The sequence below is a fragment of the Podarcis melisellensis genome (genome assembly GCF_964234715.1).
Source record: "Podarcis melisellensis genome assembly, chromosome: 2".
NCBI lineage: Eukaryota > Metazoa > Chordata > Lepidosauria > Squamata > Lacertidae > Podarcis > Podarcis melisellensis.
Window position 1 is genome coordinate 19,413,124 of NC_138529.1, and position 22,790 is coordinate 19,435,913.

The 22,790-nt window shown below is 40.8% G+C and overlaps 1 protein-coding gene across 1 annotated transcript in view; it reads left to right on the forward strand.

Moving 5' to 3' along the window:
• The first annotated feature begins 451 nt into the window (after positions 1-451).
• Positions 452-22,790, forward strand: part of ATAD5 (ATPase family AAA domain containing 5) — a 28,699-nt gene continuing 6,360 nt past the window's right edge. Inside the window, exons 1-16 of the mRNA XM_081898521.1 lie at positions 452-752; positions 5,262-5,316; positions 6,226-6,384; positions 7,961-8,087; positions 9,285-9,366; positions 10,619-10,800; positions 12,489-12,649; positions 12,876-13,020; positions 13,591-13,836; positions 15,535-15,631; positions 16,523-16,602; positions 16,880-17,025; positions 17,368-17,518; positions 18,859-19,020; positions 19,889-20,001; positions 21,897-21,990. Of these exons, the coding sequence (XP_081754647.1) occupies positions 5,263-5,316; positions 6,226-6,384; positions 7,961-8,087; positions 9,285-9,366; positions 10,619-10,800; positions 12,489-12,649; positions 12,876-13,020; positions 13,591-13,836; positions 15,535-15,631; positions 16,523-16,602; positions 16,880-17,025; positions 17,368-17,518; positions 18,859-19,020; positions 19,889-20,001; positions 21,897-21,990 (1,999 nt within the window). The 5' untranslated portion in view covers positions 452-752; position 5,262. The remainder of the gene's footprint in view (positions 753-5,261; positions 5,317-6,225; positions 6,385-7,960; positions 8,088-9,284; positions 9,367-10,618; positions 10,801-12,488; positions 12,650-12,875; positions 13,021-13,590; positions 13,837-15,534; positions 15,632-16,522; positions 16,603-16,879; positions 17,026-17,367; positions 17,519-18,858; positions 19,021-19,888; positions 20,002-21,896; positions 21,991-22,790) is intronic.

Genomic DNA, 22,790 nt, shown 5'->3' on the forward strand with positions numbered 1-22,790 from the left:
CTACAATTCCCAGCACCTTTAATAACACACTTTACAGTTCCCAGGATTTGATTATTATTATTTTGAAAAGTCATTCCTGCATTGCAGGGGGTTGGACTAGATGACCCTTGGGTGGTCCCTTTCCAACTCTACAGTTCTATGTGCGCCGGACGTGCTTTAAATGCACGGTGTAGGACCTGTCAAGGGAGCTCCAGCCGCCGGCGAACTGCAATTCCAAAAAGCCGCGCGTGCTGCTTTTTCCTTCGAGAGAGGCCAAGTTCTCGCGAGAAAACAGAAAAGCAGGAGGGGGAGCCTGGGGCGCGATTCCACCCCCGAGATAAGTCCGGTTCCCTTTACGTTTGGCTGGGAGCAGCTCACGTGACACGGGCGAAGGTTGGGGGGAACGAAGGCGGCTGCGCGCTCCCCTGTCACGTGAGCTCCAGAGGCGCACGCCCCGCCCCCCGCAGCCGCGGCGCTCGGAATCTCTCCAGCGCGCGCTTTTCTAGTTCTGTCCGATTGTTGTCTGGCGCGCGAATTTCTGACAGGATCTCTCTCTCCGCGTCTTTCCCTGTCCCGGCCGACCGGCAGGCGGGAGTCCAAAGGCGGCCTCCGTCGAGCGAGCGCCTGCCTCCTTCATGGCTCCGAGGACCTTCCTCCGCTGAGCTGAGAGGCGAGAGAAATCGCCGGCCGTTGCTGAGGGAAGAAGGCGGATGGTGGGGAGGGTGGCCATGGCCGCCGAAGCTGCGGCTGCCTCAACCGACGGCGACGTCCAGGTAAGAGAGAGGGAGAGAGGCCGAAGCTCCTTTTCCCTCTGGCTTCGCGGACTTGGTGCGTGTGCCAGCGAGTGAAATGGGCTTGGGAAAGGGATAGGTGTGAGGCGGCTCCGCCTGTGGGCGAGTTGCAGCTGTCAGAGCCAAGGAGGAGTGCCAACTCGAATAAAATGTTTTTGGGGGGGGGGGGCAGGTAAGCCAAGCCCCACATGATCGATCATATGACGTTTGAATGTCAACGGCCGTCAATTTTTTTGGGGGGGGGAGGGCTGGCCCAGCTCTCTCAAATATTTTATTTTATTAGAGGTCAACCTCCAGGAGTTGGCTCCTGTGGCAAAGTTAAAGAAGTCAGGGGTGCCAACTTTTTGGGCTACTTCGTGCCATGCAAATTGGCTAGATTTTTTTCTTTTCTTTTCTTTAATAAAGTTTTTTATTGATACAACAAGAAAAAAGAAGAAAAAAAACACAAATACCAAATTACACACAAGAATAACCATAGACACATAATTTTCTTAGCAAACAATAAAACATCTATTGGTCTTAACACTAAAGACCCAACGTCCCGTCTATTCCATATTTCAAATTCATATTACTGGCTAGATTTTTTTCGTTGTACAGTACTAAGTTGCTCTGGGTTGCCTTGGTCAAGATAAAGCAACTAACAAATGTAATAATAATAACAAATGTAATAATAATAATAATAAATTTCATTTATACCCCGCCCTCCCCAGCCAAGACCGGGCTCAGGGCGGCTAACAATAATAAAAACATGTTGATTAAAATACAATTTAAAAAACAAGATTAAAATACAACATTAAAACATTAGGATGCAGCCTCTTCACTGGAGGAGAAAGGAAAAAGAAAGGGGGGGGGGAGGGAATCAAACTGATTCTAAGCCAAAGGCCAGGTGGAACAACTCTGTCTTACAGGCCCTGCGGAAAGAAATCAGAATACAAATGTAATAAGTAATAACAATAACTTGAAGAAAATATTGCGCCCCCCCCCCGATAAGCCTCAGCCTGTGTCATTGATTGCATTGATGCTCAGCACTTTCGCACCATTTGGATGGCAATGCTCATCAACTTTTTCGGGGGAAGCAGCCCCCTCAGATATTTATTTATTTATTTGCCCCTAGGAGTTGGCTCTTGTGAAAGCAGTTAACCATCTTATTTTCTTTTTTAAATAGCAGTCTTGATGTTTTTCTATTTACCAGGGTGTGTGCCATCAGGCGTGTTTTCACTTCCCACCCCCATGCAAATTCTAAACGTTTGAAACAGATTGGTGGCTCAAGGTTGTCTCTCATAGCCTGATGGGGGAGATCTGGAAAAATACCGCCTTTTACTGTCTCAGTGGGGTCGGTGAGATTTCCATTACAGATTTCTCATCCATAATTTTATAATAGTCTTGTATTTTATTCAGTGAACTTCCCTGAGATCCTTTGATGAAGGGCAGTAAATAAATTTAATAAATGAATAGAATAAAAATAAACGTGTAAGGTACACACAAAGGCAGGCATGAGGGCCTCGGTGAAAAACTTCATTTGTGATGCTGTTGAGGGTGTGGGGCGTTAAACCGGTTTAGCACCACATTTTTCTGTCCCCAAGGAATCTCGGGAATGGTAGTTGTGGGTGAGAGGGCATAGCAGCTTGTCCCAGAGAAAATGTAGCAACCTTGCAAGGATGCATTATGTGATTGGTTTGTTGCTATATCCCATGTTCTGAAAGGGATCATCTTTCAGAGAAAATATGTGTATTTTTTTTAAAAAAAAATAACCCCAAATGTTTTTCGTTAGGGAATATTTTTACAGTCACAGTCTAGCTTAACTGTTAAACATCCCACTTGGGCCCTAAAGCTCGGGATGAGGAGCAGTTCCATTTGGCTGACCTATAGTCGGGATATGTTGAGAGTGCAGAAGTACCTGCCAAAGTTCGGGTATATATTTACATTGTCCTTTTTTGTTTTGCAAGCCTGACTCAGTAGTTGAGCTCTAGCCAGAACCTGAGCTTCCCAGGTCTGAGCCCAATTTTGTATTCAAGGGTTAAAATAAAAATAATATCTGGGATCTTCAGAACGAACAATAAAGTTCATGTCAGTTTAGAAAGGAGAATGTTTGTTTGCTATTAAATACAGGCAGCCCCCGTTCATACTGGGGTTACATAAAATCACATATAATTGAAACCCATAGAAAAAGCCCGCAAACATCTCATTCCGCCTCCACCCCACTCCTGTTCTGCCCTTTTAATGATATTTCAGTGAAATCTTTATAACATTTTTGTGTCACTTCCAAGGTCACGTACATATTGAACATGCATAAATGAGGGGCTGCTTGTATGTTTTTTAATAATTTGTTATTTCATTCAACCCAGTCTCATAGGTGACAGTCTTCTTTAATAATATGTCCAGCTTAACTGCTTCTGAGGTAGCATACATAGATCATATTTTATTTTTATTTTGCCTTTAACAATTAACATAGCTTTACCTATTAACATGGTGCCCCATATTTCTTTTAAAAAGAAATGTGTGAATGCAGTACTTGTGTAATAAGCATGACAAGCTTTTTAGACAATTTGCGTTCTGAATAACAAATAAGAAATAAACACGAGCAATTTTAATGCTAGCTAAAGCTGTTCATTTATACAAAACCACTCTGCTTTTCCTTTATAGCCATGTAAGAAACGGAAAGAAGATGATCCTTCTATAAAAGCAATTACAAAATATTTTTCACCATTAGGAAAAAATGTTGATAAAGTGTTGTCACCACCGAAGTCCAACAATATAATGGATTATTTTAAAAGAACTTCCCCCACACATGAGAATATTGCTGCACCTGTAACAGAGATGAAAAGTAAAACAGATAGATCATCCTTGGAAAATTCTTCAAAGGCTTTATCAAGGCTCAAGAGGAAAGGAAAGAGATGTAATTTAAATAATAAATTAAAAGATATAAAAAAAATTGGGCATGACCCTGTGATAGAAATTAATAGTGATGATAGTAGAGAAGTTCTCAGTCCGAGAGAAGAAGACTCTAAAAGTAGTTTCAATAGTCACTGTGTTCCTGCATTGGTTGGCCCTACAAACCTGGAAGAAATGTTAAATGATTGTAGTAAACACCGTCTCAGTACTATTGACAGGAAACATGAAGAAGGAATAAAGAGTAACATAAAAAGATTAAAGAAACGGAAACACAAAGATAAGGTGGATTTGCCTAAACATTTTTCTACTGAAACACAACAAAAAGATAATAGTAGAGAAGTTGATAATAAACAAGGTATATCTATGAGTAAACCAGAAAATGAAAGCATAGAAAATATTATGCATCCTGAGACTAATGCACATGAGACACCACTTTTAAATGATTGCACAGTTACTGTATCATTTGAAGACTTTCTAAAAAGCCAAGGTGAAAATAAAAGCCATCAAATTCCCGAAGCAGAAACAGCAGATAATTCCACTGCATCCTGTGAAACGGTGAGCTGCCAAGTTGCTCAGGAGCTCCCACTTAAGAAAGTAACTGTCCTTGCACAAATTCATTCTGTGCCTCCAAAATCTCCCTCTTCTAGGAAAATAGCCTCTATCTTTTTAAAGCAAAAAACCAAAGCAGCTAGAAGACAAAGCAGTCCGCCTGCCTCAGAAGAGATGTATGCTGAGCAAATTACACAGAAGCGAAAATCTAATGTGGTGATAGCAGAAGAAGAGTTAGAACTGGCAGTATTAGAGGCTGCAGGTTCCGAGAGCATGAAGTCAAAATGCACTGCAGAAGAAAGATACCAGTTTATGAAAGCTTTTAGACAACCAGCATCTGATATGGTAAAAAATGGATCTAAAAAAGGACCCAGTAAACAGAAGGAAGTAGAAAAATCTTCAAAACAGAAACTGGAAGTGGAAGAATCTGAGGATGTTTCTAATAAAAAACTAGGAAATGAATTATCATCTGATTTTGTTGGTAGTGATTCCCATTGTAATACAGTTAAAAAAGATCGTACCAGAGTAAGAAACAGCAAGCTCAGCAGGAAAAAGATGATAGTAAGAGGAGAGGAGAAAGATGTAAATACAAACAAAAGCCTGGACCATTCTGCTGGGGAAGCCACTTCAATTGAAGCAGAAAGCAAATTGTCCCCCAAAAAGAATGGATTGAGAAGAAGTCCACGGCAAAGGAAAAGCCAAAGTTCCATAAATATTACACCAGAAAAAGCAAGGTTTTCAGAGACTATTGATGAAAACGCATCAGATCCTATTCCTGTACAGGCTTCTACTCCCCAAACAAAAAAATCCTTTAATAAAAGTGCCTTGTATAAGGCTGTGGTGATTACTGAACCCTTTGATTCAACGAGCCCAATAAGGTAAACATATTTTTAGAGTGTAAGTAATTTTTGTTTAAGTACCTAAACTTTATCTAGAGATGGTAGCTCTGAACATATGCAGCTTTAGCACTTTGCTGTTTATCCCAAAACAGTATTAAGGAGTGGTTTTTAATAAATATATAATAAGTGGGATTTTTTCCCCCTCATACAGGATGAAATTCACTCGAATTAGTACATCTGAAAGATTTACGCAACAGAGTGTGAAGGTATTGTTTTGAATAAATTTCACTGTAATTTGAATATGAAGGCCCAATAGAATTAAATATACTAGTGTAAAAAGTTGTTGCACGCCCTTAAATTATGCACAGAATACTTTGATGTTATTCTTTCCCCTCAAAAGTAGAATGTAAGTAAGCACCTACTACTTCTAGGTGTTCTTCCAACCTCCTCACTATATTTAGAGTGTAACACTGAAACCAGGAATAACCATCTTCATTACTTGCAATCCAAATTTGAAAATAAATTTGAAATAAGGATGGAGTTATAGACCTGTTGAAATTAATGGACTTCAAGCACATTGATTTCAGTTGGTCTATATGACTTACATTGCATATCACCTAGGATTTCCTGTTCTGCCTTTATGTTTACACAAATGAATGTTGAGTGTGAGGAGGACAAATCTGGAACCTCTTTGGATCTTTGTGCATGTCTAGGTTTCTGAGGGAAATTATTGTATGAAAAGGCCCTTAATATATATCTGGTATACACTTTAATATACTGGCAATGCTTTGTTCATTGAAGAACAGTTTAATATAATTATGGAATTATTAAAAAACATTACAACATACACAGCTTTTAAATATTTACCTGGATTAATAGATTTAAATATAGCACCTTAGATTGAACAGTGCCTTGTTGAGCAGAAAGGATTTCTGTTCATACAAGGCATGGTGTCTGATTTTCCCGGGCTTCCCCCTACCTGCTGCAGCCCCATGTCATTTGCCATGCTATTTTGGAGAGTCCCTCAGCCCTCAGGAGCAGGGTTTTTTTTGTGGGGGTGCTTTAATGAGTAGGAGGAATTGGTGAAGAACATTTCCACCTTTGCATCTTTAGATCCAAGCCACAGTGTGCATTGGCCCTTGGCCCATTAATGATTCCTTTTAATTTTACTGTAGATGAACAGTATATCCAAAGCAAAGAAATTGGTTGAAAAAGCAAAGGCTCTACAGCATAACAGAGCAACGAAGATTACTGAAGAGACATTACCCATGCCTCTGCGACGCTCTTCTAGACAACAGGCCTTGACTGAAAAGAAAAAGTCACAGAACACAGAAGTAAGTCCATAAACTCTAGCTTACCATATATATGGAATCAGCATTGTTGTTAGAGTTCACTTGCTTTAAGCAACAGTTTGTCTTTGACCTGTTCTCTATTCTGTAGTATAAGGGGTTTGAAATGACTTGTGGTGATATTGTAAACTTGTAGTCGTTGCTATGAATTTGTCTGAAAACAAATTTTTAAAGTATCTGTTCTAGTGATAAAGTAGATGAGTGTAAACCAGGGGTCAACAAACTTTTTCAGAAGGGGGCCGGTCCACTGTCTCTCAGACCTTTTGGGGGGCCGGACCCACCCCCTCCCAAAAGGCCCCCCCCCCGGCCTGGGCGGTGGAGGCGGCCTCTGCGCCACTGCCACTTCCTTCCTGCTTGGCCGCTTCCTCCCTCTCGGCCGCCTCAGTGGGAAGGAAGGGGTGGCGCCCAGAGGCGTCCGTGGCTTCTGATTGGTTGCAGGAGCTTCCTGCAGCCAATCAGAAGCCATGCTGCATTGTGGAAGTCAGTCTCCACGCAGTGAGGCCTCCACGCCGCGCCTGTTTAGCGCGAGGACTGACAGAGTGGGCAGCAGGGTCTGCAAGGTTCACGGGCCAGATTAATGAGCCCGGTGGGCCGCATCCGCCCCACGGGCCTTAGTTTGCCAACCTCTGGTGTAAACACTGACAGTCTCTTAGATTAATTTTATGAATAACTGAAAATTGTTTGCTCTCACTTTTCAGCCATACTCCAATAAATGCTGATGATCACATTTTAGGTGATTGTCAGTGTTCTTGAGTATTTGCTATAATAATATAACATTTCCTTCGGTTATGAAAAGCAAGCAGAAATTGTATAGTTTCTTCTAACATTTTCAGTGAACGTATAACACAGTTTCTATAAAAAATGAACTTTTTGTTAACTGTACCTATGCAGTGTGCTTTCTTGATCTCTCACTAGTTGTGTTCTACACAAGGGAAGATGAGAAAGGGAAAGTGGCTTGTTCACTGTTACCAAGTGAATTTAATGCTGAACTTGAATTGAGCTCAAGTTCCACATCCAGCTGTGCATTAGTTTTTGCATACTACACTGAGTAGATAGAGAGGGTCATTTTTATTTGATGTAATGCTGACAGACGTTTGTATGAAATACAACTGTTCATTTGAAATATAGTAGCAGCCAATACCATAGAAATATTGGAACCAAATGCAAGTTGCTAGAGCTTATATTGTTACTTAGTATCATGTCTTTTGTTTTGCATTCATTTATATATATATTTTTTTAAAATGTTGTGCACTACCCTAGAATTTTCTGATATTTTAAATAAAATGAAATAAATGTCTGGCAAACTGTAGCGTATGCACAGAGCTCTATAGAAGCATGTATTTTTGCTTTCTCCTTGTCAGGGACTATGCACTAGGGGTGAGTGAGTTATCTAACAGTGGCAAGAGCTTTTTCATGCAGGGCTCCATAAGCACAATAAAATTACTTGGGGGTGGGTGGGTTGGGTTGTTTTGATTTTGATTATGTATTTTGTGGTTTTATATTTTGATTTTATTCTGTGAACCGCCCTGAGACCTGTAATATTTATCCTGTTTGTGTTCAGGATTCAGTGATTTTTCTGGATTCAAGTCCTGTTTCAGAAAATGTGAACAAACCAAAGAAACTTCGAAACTTGAATGATGTATTGGGGAAGAAGACTGGAAATGTGAAGACAGCTATGAAATCAAATGGTACCAAATGTTACTTACTAACTTTCCAATTTCTAGCCCATACTTCAGTGTTTCATAAAACTGAGATAGGTTACAATGATAAAACAATTCACAATTTAAATAATAGCATTTTAAAGTCATTGTAGCAATAGCAGGTGGACACGTCTTCAATTTTCAACTCACTGCATTGTGTTAGCCACTATGTGGGCTGCTATAAAAGCCTGGGGAAAGAGGTACGTCTTCAAGTGGTGTCAAAGGGTAAGCAATATCAGCACCAAGCCTAAGTTAATAGGAAGGGCGTTCTACAGTCAGGGTGCCACCACAAAGAAGGTTCCTAGTCCATGTCACCACACAGTGTCCTTCACTCAACATGAGATGAGTACAGTATTAAGCAACTCTCACAGAGCCAAAATATATTGAAATGTTGGAGATCTGTGATCTCCCATCTCTTTATATGTTTTTTTAAAAGCAGCCATCGGAGTTATTTAGATTGGGACCATGATGCTAGGGGCAAAGTTTAGCCCTCTCAAGCTGCACTATTTGCCCAATGAATATAGCCTCAGTGGGTGGGGAGGTGCATGTTATGTACCCCATTGAGGTAATACTATCTGGATTTTGTGTGTTACAGGTATAAATAACCCTGTTGGTTGTATTCTCCTGTTGGGGGTTTAGTATCAGTTTTACATGCATAATGAGAGAAATGCTTATGCAGATTGTCAGAACTTAAAATACAGCTAAAACACGTTTATGAGCAGATGCTAAACAACTAAGTTCACAGGAGTTTTGTGCACTGTTCTGAACTCCACATTTCTAATATTTTTTCCTAAAATTTGTAACATACTTCCTTATACTATAAATCTGAAAATGAAATTGTTTGCTTTTTCTTAAATATATGCCCATTCAGGTAGCTGAATACTGTTTTGTGGTCACAGATTATTAAGATTTTCACAAACCTAGAGAATATCTGTCCTATGACTCTGTAATATAGAACCATGGAATTCAGCTAAAATATACATAGTTAATATATCTTCATGGAAATTAAACAGTATACTTTTAAAAGCATTTTTGTAATAATTTAAGAATCTGAGATATAGTGTCCAGTTAATTATTATTGTGGTTAATGTGATGTATATCTGTTCCTTCCATAACTTCACATTGCAGCACAGAGTTAGGGCTGTATTAGTGCCTTGCTAATCTGGCAATATTTTACTTTTAAAGGCAAAGAGAAAGTGTCTTCAGCAATTAGGAAAAAGGTCCAGAAGACTACAGATGCAGCAATTTATGTTTTGGATGAAAGCAGGTCAGTTTGTCACATATATCCTTGTAGTAATTTACAAAGCCCTGAACAACTTAGGTCCAGAGTACCTTAGGGACTGGCCAAACCCTTCTATCCAAGCACCATCACTGTGATCATCTGTAGGAGCATCACTGCTCATTCCCCAAGCTGGTGAGGCTCATTTGACCTCAAGAAACTGAGCCTTTAAGTGTCATTGGCCCAGTATTATGAAACACACTGCCAATAGGCACCTTCTGTTTCAAGTTTTAAATACCTACTAAAAACATTTCTATTTCATCGGGCTTATGCAGGCAATTAAGAATTCCATATTTCCATAATAGCTGATTTCAACTTTTTAATATGTCGTTTATGTTATGGTTTTATGTACGATTGTTGTAATCTGCTCTGATACTTTTTATGACTAGAAATGAGCTGTGTGTGTGCGTGTTAATGAATGAGATGGAACTGCATAAATCCACACCCATTTTTATAGAACCATGAGCAACATAATGGAATGAATGGACTGTTCCCCTAGAACTGGAGAGACCCAGTTTCCAACCCCTGCTCATCCATGAAGCATACTGGGTGACCCTGGACGTCCCCTTTCTCTCAGCCCAGCTTAATCTTACAGAGGGTGAAATGTGGCGGTGTGTTTCACTGCTTTCATACCTGAGCCCCTTGGAGGAGAGGTGTGTTAGCATTATTAGTACACAAGTGGAAACTTGGTGAAAGGGTTGTCTGGTGCAATGCAACAAGCAAGGATGCAGCATAAAGTGGGTGGCAGGAGACTTTTGACGCTTCTTCTCAGAGCTGCACGCTCCAGAGAACAGTCAGTAATTGTAGGCAAGTAGTGTTTGCCTACAATCCTGCCAACCTAGCAGTTCGAAAGCACGTCAAAGGGCAAGTAGATAAATAGGTACCGCTCTGGCGGGAAGGTAAATGGGGTTTCCGTGCACTGCTCTGGTTCACCAGAAGCGGCTTAGTCATGCTGGCCACGTGACCCGGAAGCCGGCCACTAAAGCGAGATGAGTGCCACAACCCCAGAGTTGGCCACGACTGGACCTAATGGTCTGGGGTCCTTTTACCTTTACCTTTACCTTTACCTAGTGTTTCGGAGAAGCTTTCCTCCCATTGCTGATCTTATCATTGTAGATTGTGGTAAGCTGCTCAGGAATCTTCGGGTTCTCCTAAACAGTTCCAAAGCCTTTGCTGCAAGGAATGCAAAACAATATTAAATACTGAAGCTTATCTGCTTTTCGTTGTCACTTACACCTAGTGATCAAGATTCTGAAAATTCTCAAGATGGCAAGCAATTCAAAGCGAAACGTGAATTTTTAATGAGTGGTTTGCCAGAGTCTTTAAAAAGGCAGATTGCAAAGAAAGCAGCAGCATTGGAAGCATATTCTTCAGCTAATTCCTCTTTTCGAACAGTGGTCCATGTTCAGCAGAAGGACTGTGGTGAGTATTGACCTCCTGAAGTTCTTGCATGACTGTACATTATTGGAGCTTTTACCTTAAAATAACGTTTATTGACTTTTTGTTACTACAAGAGAGTAACAAATGTTTGGGTGGCATAAATTTAGATGAGTTTCATAAAACTATATTCTGTTTGGGCTTAGGCCAGAAGTGACTACCCAGGCTTGGGGCCCCTGGACCCTCCACTGTCCATCAGCTGTTCAGTAGGAACCAGCTGATAAGGGAAAAGGCTTTGATATTGAGCAGAGTGTGCAATTACAGATTCTTCTTCGACCAGTATACTGTATCTGCTACAAGAAGATCAAAGCAAGAGGGGGAAATGCTTCAGCAAGAGTGGTAGATTGAATTTCTTTCAAATGTGAGAAAAAAACATCCACACACTTTGCTATTGCATGCATGCGTTTTGGGGAGATGCAGTTTTTGCAGTTAGGGACTCTAAATAGCTATAGGGCAGGGCAGGGTTTGTAGCTCAACTGTGAATTGACATTTGTGTTATTTTACAGGGATTGAGTCATGTTTACATTTTTGAGCGGTCAGGGCAGGTAAAGGATGTTGGACAGCTTTTTTAAAAAAACCCAAGTTTTACGAAATGTGGAGAAAAGGGAAGATGGAACTTGACTTACTAAGTTATGCCTCTGTCCCCATGAGGAATAGCTTTCTCTGTGTTATGTGACTGTGTGTGCATCTACCACTGGATGCAGGTTCTGACAGCTTATCCTGTTATAATGTGGTTCTCAGCCTAGACACTGTTCACACTCCTAGCTTAGAAGATGATTGCCTCTTACTTTGCAGGAACTTGAAGAGGAAAAGAGCAGTGGGAATGGTGACTGCCTCTTTCATAAGGAAGAAGGCAGTGACAAAAAAAACACTAATTTAGTCATAGAATCATAGAGTTGGAAGAGACCACAAGGGCCATTGAGTCCAACCCCCTGCCAAGCAGGAAACACCATCAGAGCACTCCTGACATATGGTTGTCAAGCCTCTGCTTAAAGACCTCCAAAGAAGGAGACTCCACCCCGTTCCTTGGCAGCAAATTCCACTGTCGAACAGCTCTTACTGTCAGGAAGTTCTTCCTAATGTTTAGGTGGAATCTTCTTTCCTGTAGTTTGGATCCATTGCTCCGTGTCCCCTTCTCTGGAGCAGCAGAAATAGAAATAGTCCTTCCTCTGCTCTCCTCTGCCCCAACTATAGACATTAATGCTGTTAAATGTTCTTTTTAATAGTTGGGAGAAATAGCATACGATCAGGTAATTTTTTGTGCTTCCCTAGAGATGTATCATATTAGAAGAAGAGTAGCTGTGTAGAAGAGCCATAAGAGATAAAATGTTAAGGACAGCTTGCATAAGAGCAACCTAGATATAAAGATGCACCCATTTTAAGAAGCAGATATTGGTTTTTTAACAGCACATATGGGACTGCAAAGTGCTGACAGTGCATGCCAGGGTAAGTGGATCACTGGTTTTAGTTAAAGGGACCTACCTGTCAAGTTCTTTTAGTTCAAGGGTCTGAATTCATCCTTTTTGTTCTGCACTGTCTGTAATGCTCTTTGCAAGGAGCCTGGCTACTATCAACAAAGAGTTTTACCAATGGGTGAATATTTTTTTATAATTTATTCCTTGTTACCTATTTCTAAAACCCCGCTTGCTAATTGAGTCTTTATTCTTCCATAGGATGTTTGATGTGGAGGTTGACACCACCCTCATCACCTCTTCTAACTAATCTGAGAGAGGTGAATTCTGAAGTAACTGATATTGCAAAACTCACTTTTCCACTTGGTGAATTTTCTGTGTTAAAAACACAGCCTGACAGTACTGATTCTCCAATTGTTGTGGTTAGTATTTACAAATCTTTATTGCCATGATGGCTTTCAGTTCATCTGTTGTTATGAAAGCTTATCATTTTGTTTTTATTAAACTGACATGTAGCAGCTTAATGTTTTTTAAATCCATAGATCACGTGCTTCCCTGTGTCTGTTAGTGTACTACTAAACTCTGTTTTCTATCTTCAAAAATATTAATTGGGTATAAATATATTGTGTTGGTTTTTTTATTTTATAGTCTTCTGGATGGCGACCAGTTTTTTCTGAAACACAAAGGAATTGTTTGTTGGAGGAGATTCAGTCTTCCAATGCCCAGTTTCCTGTGAAACGGTTTTTTCATTTGCTGTTGAAAAAGCAAGCCGCTTACCAAACTCCTAAACAAGGTTAGCAAGTATATCTAACTGACATGTAAAATTCAGGCATGGGTAGCAAGTAAATTTCTAGCAGCACAATCCTAAGCATGTTTGCTGTTAATCATTATAACCACTGCAGTCCCTTCCCCTAGAGGTGGCAGACCAATTGGAGGCCTGGATATATTGAAACATTTTTGCTCAGAAATAAAGCCTGTTTGTTCAATGGAACTTACTCACAGGAAAGTATACACAGGATTTCAGCCTAGGCGACTTAAAAGATCTTTGCTGAAGTCTGTGCATGCATGCAAGCAGAATCTTTCTTTAAGCAAGTAGTGGTAGTGGTAGTGACAGCACCCCCCCACTTCCTCATGGGTGTTGCTGCTCCACAGAGATCTTCAGGTAGTGGGGCCATGTCTTAGAACATGGGGTTGCAGGGGGGAGCTGGAAAAACCCCACCCTCTTGTGGAACACAGTACTTTGCATATTAGCCAACGTGACTAAAGCCTATTTGTCTAGATTAGTTGGTGGTGGCATGAGTAAGAGATGCTAGGAATTGTTCAGTGGTGTGACATGTTGCATGTTTTGTTTTTCTTTGTCTAGCAAAGCAATGTGAAGCTGTTAGCCCTGGGACAAATGCAGACTCTGACAATCGAAAAGCAACCAAAAGAAAACGAAAAGCTGAAGATCACAAATCCAAAAGAAGGAAACAAATTGGAAAAGCAGAGATTAAATTTCCAGACCAGGTTCCATGTGAAAAACAGACTGGCATGGAAAACATAATCCCCGTAATAAATTTAGATGAGACAAAAGACTCTGAACTTGGATCAGAAAGTAGTTTTGCTTCTGGTAACTTACACTTTATCCATAATATTTTAAAACATATTAAGCATGGCTGTTGTGATTAAGAACATAGTTCTTATTTAACTAGATGTGGAAGTGAATCCATTCTAAAATGGCTACTCTGAAACGTCCTCAAATTAATACATGTTGTGCTCAGCTCAAGATGAAAAATTATTTAAAAAGGTGAAGGACCCCTGGATGGTTAAATCCAGTCAAAAGTGAGTAAGGGGTGTGGTGCTCATCTAGCTTTAGGCCGAGGGAACCAGCGTTTGTCCACAGACAGCTTTCCGGGTCATGGGGCCAGCATGACTAAACTGCTTCTGGTGGAACGGGACACTGTGACGGAAGCCAGAGCACACGGAAACGCTGTTTACCTTCCCACGACAGTGGTACCTGTTTATCTACTTGCACTGGTGTGCTTTCAAACTGCTAGGTTGGCAGGAGCTGGGACGGAGTAATGGGAGCTCACCCCGTTGCGGGGATTTGAACTGCCGACCTTTCGATCAGCAAGCCCAAGAGGCTCAGTGGATTAGACCATAGCACCAACGGTGTCTTTAAAAATATATTTATATTATAAATATTTATTGCAAAAGCACCATATTTCAATAAACCTGTTTGCATATAATTCGCTTTCTCTTGCTCCTGACATAATAAGTGAGTTTATATATTGCAGCTAAATCCTGAATCCTGAAAAACCGCTCTGACAAGGGCTGGGGGAAACTATATTTTTCCAATAAGTTGGGATTGACATTCTGACTGCTGTTAACAGAACAGTGACATTTCAAAGTCCACCTTATCAGCGCAGTCCTCTTACGTAATGAAAGAATATATTTAACAGGTTCTTCAGAACCTCATACCCTGTTTTTTTTTATGACAATTGTTATATGGATATTTGTGAAGTTACAGTCTGTTGATTCACAGAGAACCTTATTGGAGCACAGCCCAGTAGACCTAAAAGGAATTAATGTACTTTAAAAAATAAGCACCATGACTTTACCAGCTGCCTTCTCTATGAGTGAAAAAAATGCTTTTTATGGTCTCTGGAAGCAATTGTTGGGAGCGAGGCACTGGGAGCAGCATACAGGAAGGGGAATCTATAATACACACTTGCTTTTTGCTTCGCCATTGGGATCTTTGAGTCTATTCTACTGACTTATGGTTCTATTTTATTGTAAGTTAGATTGCTGATTTGAAAATGCAAATTATATATTCAAGTGTGTCTTAACCATTTGCCTTTAGTTTCTTGCAAACATAAAGCTGTAACTTTCAATCCACTTATTTTCAAATCCACTTATTCTGAAGCCTTCGGGGTTAGTAGCTCGAGCATTTGTCTTTGCATTTATGTTTGTCAAAAGATCTGATAATCAGTAATACTGATTAATATTCTAATATCCTGTGCTGTCAGTTTGACAGTTACTTCTGTTGAAAATAGTAGAACTCCCTTTCAAGTAATGCATCTGAGACTGAAATGTAAAACATTCTATATAATGTTGTAGGGTGAAGCTACAGGAAGGCCCCCCCCCTTAAACCGCTGCAGCTTTGACCTATAAATATTGATCACAATTTATCTCACTGTTTCCATTCTGTAGGCCAGACATTTGGGCTAAAAACATCTTCAGAAAATGAAATAATAAATCTTCTTTGTTTCTGCTTGGGGTAATTATTAAAATAGGTAATTTCTGTGTTCATGTTCATCATCTACAGATTTTGCAAATGAAGATGTGCTCTGGACAGAAAAATACCAGCCACAGCACTCCAATGAACTTGTAGGAAACACTGCTGCAGTTCAGAAACTACACAGGTTAGAAACTGTTGAATTTCTTGTATCTTTTTTTAAAAGTACTTATTGCAGCAACTGGGTTTCCCTCCAGATTTTTGTGATATGTTTTGCTAGTTAAAGGTCATTCTGGTTAACTAGGTGTGACTGCACCGTGTTGGCATAGGAGAGTACCAGAGTATGTGGCTTGAGCCAGTCTCTTAGCTGGTTAGGAAAACTGACAGTGTTAAGCATATATCAGCTCAATAGCTGGGATTCTGTTGGGTCCATGTTGGCAGCTTCATGAAGCTCCTAAACGACTTTTATAAATACCTTTCAGTTTTAAAAGCACTGAGGGTTTCACATAAGAACCTCACCCCCTGGTGGAAACAGTCTTTGGTTATGTGCTGTTCCTTCTCCCTACTACCACCCTTTCAGTGTCGCGTTAGAACACAGCGCACATTTAGAAAGTGGCTTAATTTGCATACTATGCACGCATGACTTCAGCGGCTTCTCCCACTCCCCAGTTTCTCAGCTTGTCCTGCCATCCAGACCAAAAATTGTGGTTTATAACCCACTCTGTCCAACTTATTTATTTTTCAGTATTTTTATCCCACCCTTCAACTACAGATTGCAGGGCGGGTCACTACATAATACAGAAAGTCAGCCTTCGCCAACGGGAACATTTTGGAGAGCAGAAACTGGTGAAGAAGACAATTAATAATACCACATATATAACTTAATAATACAGATTCTCTGATGCAGTACTTCATCCGATACGAAATTATCTCTTGTGTCTTTAAGGGAAAGCAAAAATAACAGCTGCCAGTCCTGCTCATGCTAACCCATAGCTTATGAGAACCAGTCTTATACGTCCCGGTAAATAGTACAAATGTGCACAAAGACACCAAAATAGTCCTATGTCTTTATTTTTAGGTGGCTATGTGAATGGAAAAAAAGAGCTGACTGTGAAGAAGACAGAACTCAAAAAGAAGCAAAAGGTGGCAGCCAAGATGGTACTTCAGAATCTTTCTTCAATCTGCAAAATAATGAGTTTTATCTTAATAAAAATGATTTATTTCACAAACCGAATGAAGGCTTATGAGTGGGATATAAGCTTTAGAATATGTAAGATTGTTTTAAATTTTGTTTCATCTAGGGTTATTGGTTGTTTTTTTAAAAAAAATGGAAGTTGGTTTGTGTTTGCTTTTTTTTTTCTTAGAAAGGGAGGCAGAAAAAATATATAAAATAACACAGCCAAATGTGTGTGTTTACTCTGATATACCTTACTAGAATCCTTTGACAATGTGGATTTTAAAGATGAGAAGTCGGACAGCGAGGAAGAGAGTGTTCTATGCAATACAATGCTGCTTATCGGTCCCCCAGGCATCGGGAAGACAGCAGCGGTTTATGCCTGCGCACAGGAGCTTGGCTTCAAGGTTTGTACAGTCATACCTCGGGTTGAATGTGCTTCGGGATGAGCGTGTTCGAGTTGCGCTCCGCGGCAACCCGGAAGTAACGGAGTGTGTTACTTCCGGGTTTCGCCGCTTGCGCATGCGCAGACGCTCAAAATGACTTCGCGTGCATATGCAGAAGCGGCGAAAAGCAACGTGCGCGCAGACATGCCGTCACTGGTTACATGTGCTTCTAGATCCGAACAGGGCTCCAGAACAGATCCCGTTCGCATCTAGAGGTACCACTGTATTGGGTAGCTACTTACATAACAAATGTGGAACCTGCAAAGTGATTTTAACAAATCTTAATTTATAACATTCTTGCAGATATTTGAAGTTAATGCTTCTTGTCAGCGCAGCGGAAGGCAGATTCTCTCCCAGCTAAAGGAAGCTACTCAGTCTCATCAGGTGGACAAACAAGGTGTAAATGTTCATAAGCCATGCTTCTTTAACAATTACAGCAGCACTAAATCACCCAGTAAGTAATGAGCTTCTTTGTTTTATCAGTAGAGAAGTGAACAAAATTGGTTGGAACATGAATTAATTTTTCAAGATTTTATGCACCACACCATTTTTTTAAAAAAATGAGTTTCAGGGCAGTGTACTGTCACAGTTGCTGACTAAAAGGAATCTATGCTGTAAAATAAATGCCTTAATTTTCATGTAGGCAGAATTCAGGTGTCAGCTTGTCATGGTTGCCATTTATAGAAGTGGTATACGTACATTTTGATGGTATAATACATATTGCTAATTGGAAGGGAGTGAGGTTGACCTCCTACTTCCCCTTCCCTGGCCAATATCCCAAACCTCTGCTGCTGGGCTGCAGTTAATAAGGAGCAGTGCTGAGAGAAAGTCTTGCCCTTGCTTTCCTCATGATGGCTGACTGTTAGCTCCATGCCAAGGGAATGAGGGTGCTTCCTTCTCACAGTTCTGTTCATCGGGGTATCCCCTGTCCCCCCACACCTTCTCCATAGTAGCAGTAGTACCTCCTGGCAGGCACCATGGAAGCACACTTTTTCCAACACCACTGGGCCACATGGGTACTTTAGATTGTTCGTGGCTTTCCAGAGGTAAGGAGAATGGAGTGCACCTTAGTGCCATGGCCAAATAATGAGAACTTTTAATATATAAACGGCAATTCAGCATCTCTGGTCATGCTGACCACCTAGTGTTTAGGAGTCCAGAGAGCATGCATAGAGTGAAACTTTCGGAATGGTCTTGTGGTAAAGAAGCCACACTAACCTCCCCTCAGTTTCCTTTCTCCCTCAGTGAGACCAACCCCAGAGAAAGTGGTCCTTGTGCCTTCTGTCTATTTGAAGATTTATGGGGCATGAAAGTAGTACGATAACCTCCTCACCCTCATTTTCTCGGGCAAAGGATGACTGAGGCTTTAGAGGTCACTTCATTTGGAAACTGAAATTGTATTATGAAGATGCATAAGTATTGCAAGACTGACTTTATGTGGAATACCTATATCCTGCTTCATAGCCCAAAGAGGCTGTTACAGATTATCAGAATAAAACATCAATCAGTTTTGAGTACAGGGAACAGAAATTGCATGGCACCGATATGCAACCAGGATAATTCAGGCAGTATTTGCAGACCTCGCCCTTGCTCTTTCATGTTCTCCTGAGCGAGGCATTGGGATTGGGCAGCTGAATTTTTCTCATCTATGATGGAAGCAATCTGCCCTTGCTGGACATGTCAGCACATCTCACCATAGTCCTGCGAGGAAAGGGTGTGGGGTTCTGCAACTGGATTATGCAAGCCGATGCTTTCTCTTTCAAGTTTAAGACAAAAATGAAATGTGTATTTCAGGAAAAAGCTCTCCCAGAAAAGAGAAGTCCCCAAGAAAGTTTCCCGTTTCACCCAGAAAAGTTGGATTAAAGCAAAGCTCGGCATCCAAAACACTAGCAAACTACTTCAAAATTTCTCCTAGGCCTAAGAAAGAAGAAGAAAAGGTGCAAGAAAACAACAAAGGTAGGTTTTTAACATCACATACGTGTGCTTGATCTTTGGAGATGGGAAACAAAAGATCATAGTGTATTTGTGTAGAAATGAACTCCCAGCATGTGTATTCAGACATGAAAACTGAGCTATAATCTATGGCAGCCATGTAAATGTAGGGTAGTTGTTCATTCTGCCAACTAAACACCTGTTGATGTGCTATTCCAGGTACAAAAGCAGAACAATGTCCTCTCCCTCACCTTCTTGGTCTTCCTTTTCCTCCGCCGCTTCCCCAACTAACACCCTCAACCTAATTGAGGTGCTGGAAGCCACTGAGTCTTACAAGTTTCTTTATAAAAAAAAACCTTTCCCCTCCTTTACAAACAAATATACTTCAGTGTATCTCAGTGGTTCTTCTAGTATGTAGAAATAATTGCCTTATTTTGGAGTTTCGCTTGCAAACAGATAGAATGGATTTAGAAGCACTGTGTATAGCTTCCATGGTCTAGCCCTGTGTTAGAACAGCACAATGAAGGTCACATGCAGCGCTCCCTGCCTGCTTTCTATCCTTTCAGTACCAGCAGAGAAACAATGAGAGCCATGGGTGCATTCTGTGTTAGTGGCTATGCATTTAAGACCAGAGAAGTGATAAATCAAAAGGTTGCTGCTTGGGGAATGATTGCAAATGTTACAGAATGAAAATGTAGAGAGCATGAGCAAACTCTTGATGCACCGCTTAGATATTACAAATCATTGTAAAATCAGATCTGAGAGGAAAGGCAATCTGAAGATATTTTTATGCATATGTGGCAGACATCACACATGCTTAAGTGATTTTTTGGGCAGCATTGCTGGACCTTTCTTTTCCACTGATACAGATCCTACTATATTATTCATGCAGGATATACAGAACGCTTGCCTAAAGAAAAAGCGCAGATCCAATCTTTTAAAAAGGAAACTGGAGAAGAGGATTCCAGTAAAAAAAGTGCAACTTCTCTTATCCTCTTTGAAGAGGTAAGACATAAATGCAGGTCTTGCTTTCTGAAGAAAAAATTTCAGCACCATCCAGAATAAAGGAAAGAGGGCCAGAGTTGGCCTGCTATGATGTATCTATCTCTCCCAACTCCCATAATACAACCTTAAAGTAAAGATAAAGCACCCCTGACAGTAAAGTCCAGTCACAAACGACTCTGGGGTTGCGGTGCTCATCTCACTTTAGTGGCCGAGGGAGCCAACGTTTGTCCGCAGACAGTTTTTCCGGGTCATGTGGCCAGCATGACTAAGCCGCTTCTGGCGAAACCAGAGCAGTGCACGGAAACGCCGTTTACCTTCCCGCTGGAGCGGTACCTATTTATCTACTTGTACTTTGACATGCTTTTGAACTGCTAGGTTGGCAGGAGCTGGGACTGAACTCACCCCGTCGCAGGGATTCGAACCGCCGACCTTCCGATCGGCAAGTCCTAGGCTCAGTGATTTACATCATAGCGCCACCCGCGTCCCATACAGCCTTACTATGGGTTAAATCCATTTGCACAATGGGACTTCACATTCCCACCCCTGCAGTCCCCATACCCAACACCTACTTTGGAGGGGCCTCCAAGCTTCCAGAGCAAACACTGAATGGAGCATGGGGTGCCACAGGGTGGGGAGGGGAGGCAGCGGACAAGAGGAAGAAGAATTCCCGTTGCATGAGTCCCTCTCACACTTTTGCATACAACCTTAGACTTTTTTTTTTCTTTTTTCTTTTTTGCCAGCACAGTTTTTGTAGCGGTGCTCAAGTTTATATGGCAGCTCCCACATTCTGTACTGCCTATCAACTATCTTTTATTGTTTGAAGCTGGACTGTATTAAATTAACCATCCTTAATGTAAACATAGTTTGTCACTCCAGACAAAATGACAGCCCATAGTTAAATAAAAAGCAAAAGCATCTGAGTGTCCCTGCAGGCTGGAAAGCTGGGGAGGAGCTTAAGCTCATTTATGCTAAACACTAGACCATGGTTTAGCTTGATGTCCAAACATTCATACATTTTATTTGTATGCTGCTTTTCCTCTAAAGGATCATGCCGAAAGCGGCTTACAACAAAGAGATAGGGATGCATTTTAAACATACACTATAGAACAATTTCATTATAACTTAGCAAAGCAATAATGGAACAAGTTCATAATAACATAGCAAAACATACAAAAAAACAAGAATTGTTGTTTCAAATATTTTAGTAACAAGATTACTTAAAGAGCATGTAGCATCCAATAGCAAAAATAAGAAGGGAACGTCACAGTTTCACCGGAGTCCTAGAAACATCCCTCTGTTGCTCACAGTGTCTCTCCTGCAGGAGCTTCTTTTAAGGCTTCCAAGGGATGGTGTTGCCAAACATGGTCAATGAGCTGGAGGACGTTTGTACTTTTAAAATTTATTCATTTATTTATTCATAATTCTGTCAGTTTCCTTTCCTTTTTTTTACATTTGTATAACTGATAAAGGTTTACAAATGCCATCTCTAGTGCACTGGGTTTCAAGTGACATGTGAAAAGCAGTCTCACTGCTTTCCCCGTATTCTCCGTAGCAAAAGAAAGTTGAATAGGTAGAATATTTATGTTATTCTGAATTTTATTTGCTTGGTTTGATCTAGAACTGCACATATTCTAGTTCTGATGTTGTATATTTAAACTTTAAAAATCTATGGATTGGATGCAGAATAAATTAGTTAAGTCCCATTGATTTCAATGGGAATGTAATGACTTGTCTCACCGATTTCAGTGGGAACTATATTTGGTTAACTTAGTCTGAATTCAATCCTATTTTTGTACTCAAACATCATACCGGATCTGGAATCATTTGAAAAACAGAAAAAGCAAATATGAAATCTGTTGGACGTTATATGAATAAACACTTTCCACTTCTCATAGGTTGATGTAATATTTGATGAAGATGTTGGATTTCTAAATGCAATAAAAACATTCATGAGCACTACCAAGAGACCTGTCATTCTTACTACCAATGGTGAGTATTATGATGATGATTCCAAGTATCTTATTAATGCTTTGAATAAGTGAACATTAGAACAGTGAAATTTCTGTTTTGGAGTTTGAGAAAACAGTTTGAAATCTTGAATTCAAGAAGGTTTCTCAAGCAATACAGGGGGGATGCCTAACCCTTTTTCCTATGGGTGCTTTCTGCTCAAAGTAACTGTTTACTTTTCAGCACCCTATGCTGAGGGAACATGCTGTTCCTTTTATGGTTGTTTGTAGGCTGGTCTCTCTTAGAAACAGCCTAGTGGATCTAATTCATTCTGCAACCCCATTTGTTGTGCCCACATTTTGTCTTTTCTGAGTCTCGCCCCACAAGTCAGCACCCTACTTCTGTTTCCACCTTTATCTTTGTTATTCACCATACTACGTGGGTAGCGCTGTGGTCTAAACCACTGAGCCTCTTGGAAGGTCGGGGGTTCGAATCCGCGCGATGGGGTGAGCTCCTGTTGCTCTGTCCCAGCTCCTGTCAACCTAGCAGTTTGAGAGCACGCCAGTGCAAGTAGATAAATAGGTACCGCTGCGGTGGGAAGGTAAACAGTGTTTCTGTGCGCTCTGGTTTCCGTTATGGTGTCCTGCTGTGCCAGAAGCAGTTTAGTCATGCTGGCCACATGACCCGGAAAGCTGTCTGTGGACAAACGCAGGCTCCCTTAGCCTGAAAGCGACATGAGCGTCACAACCCCATAGTCGCCTTTGACTGGTCTTAACTGTCCAGGGGTTCTTTTCTTTACCTTACACCATACTACACAAAATGTAGGGCAGTTCTTCACCTGT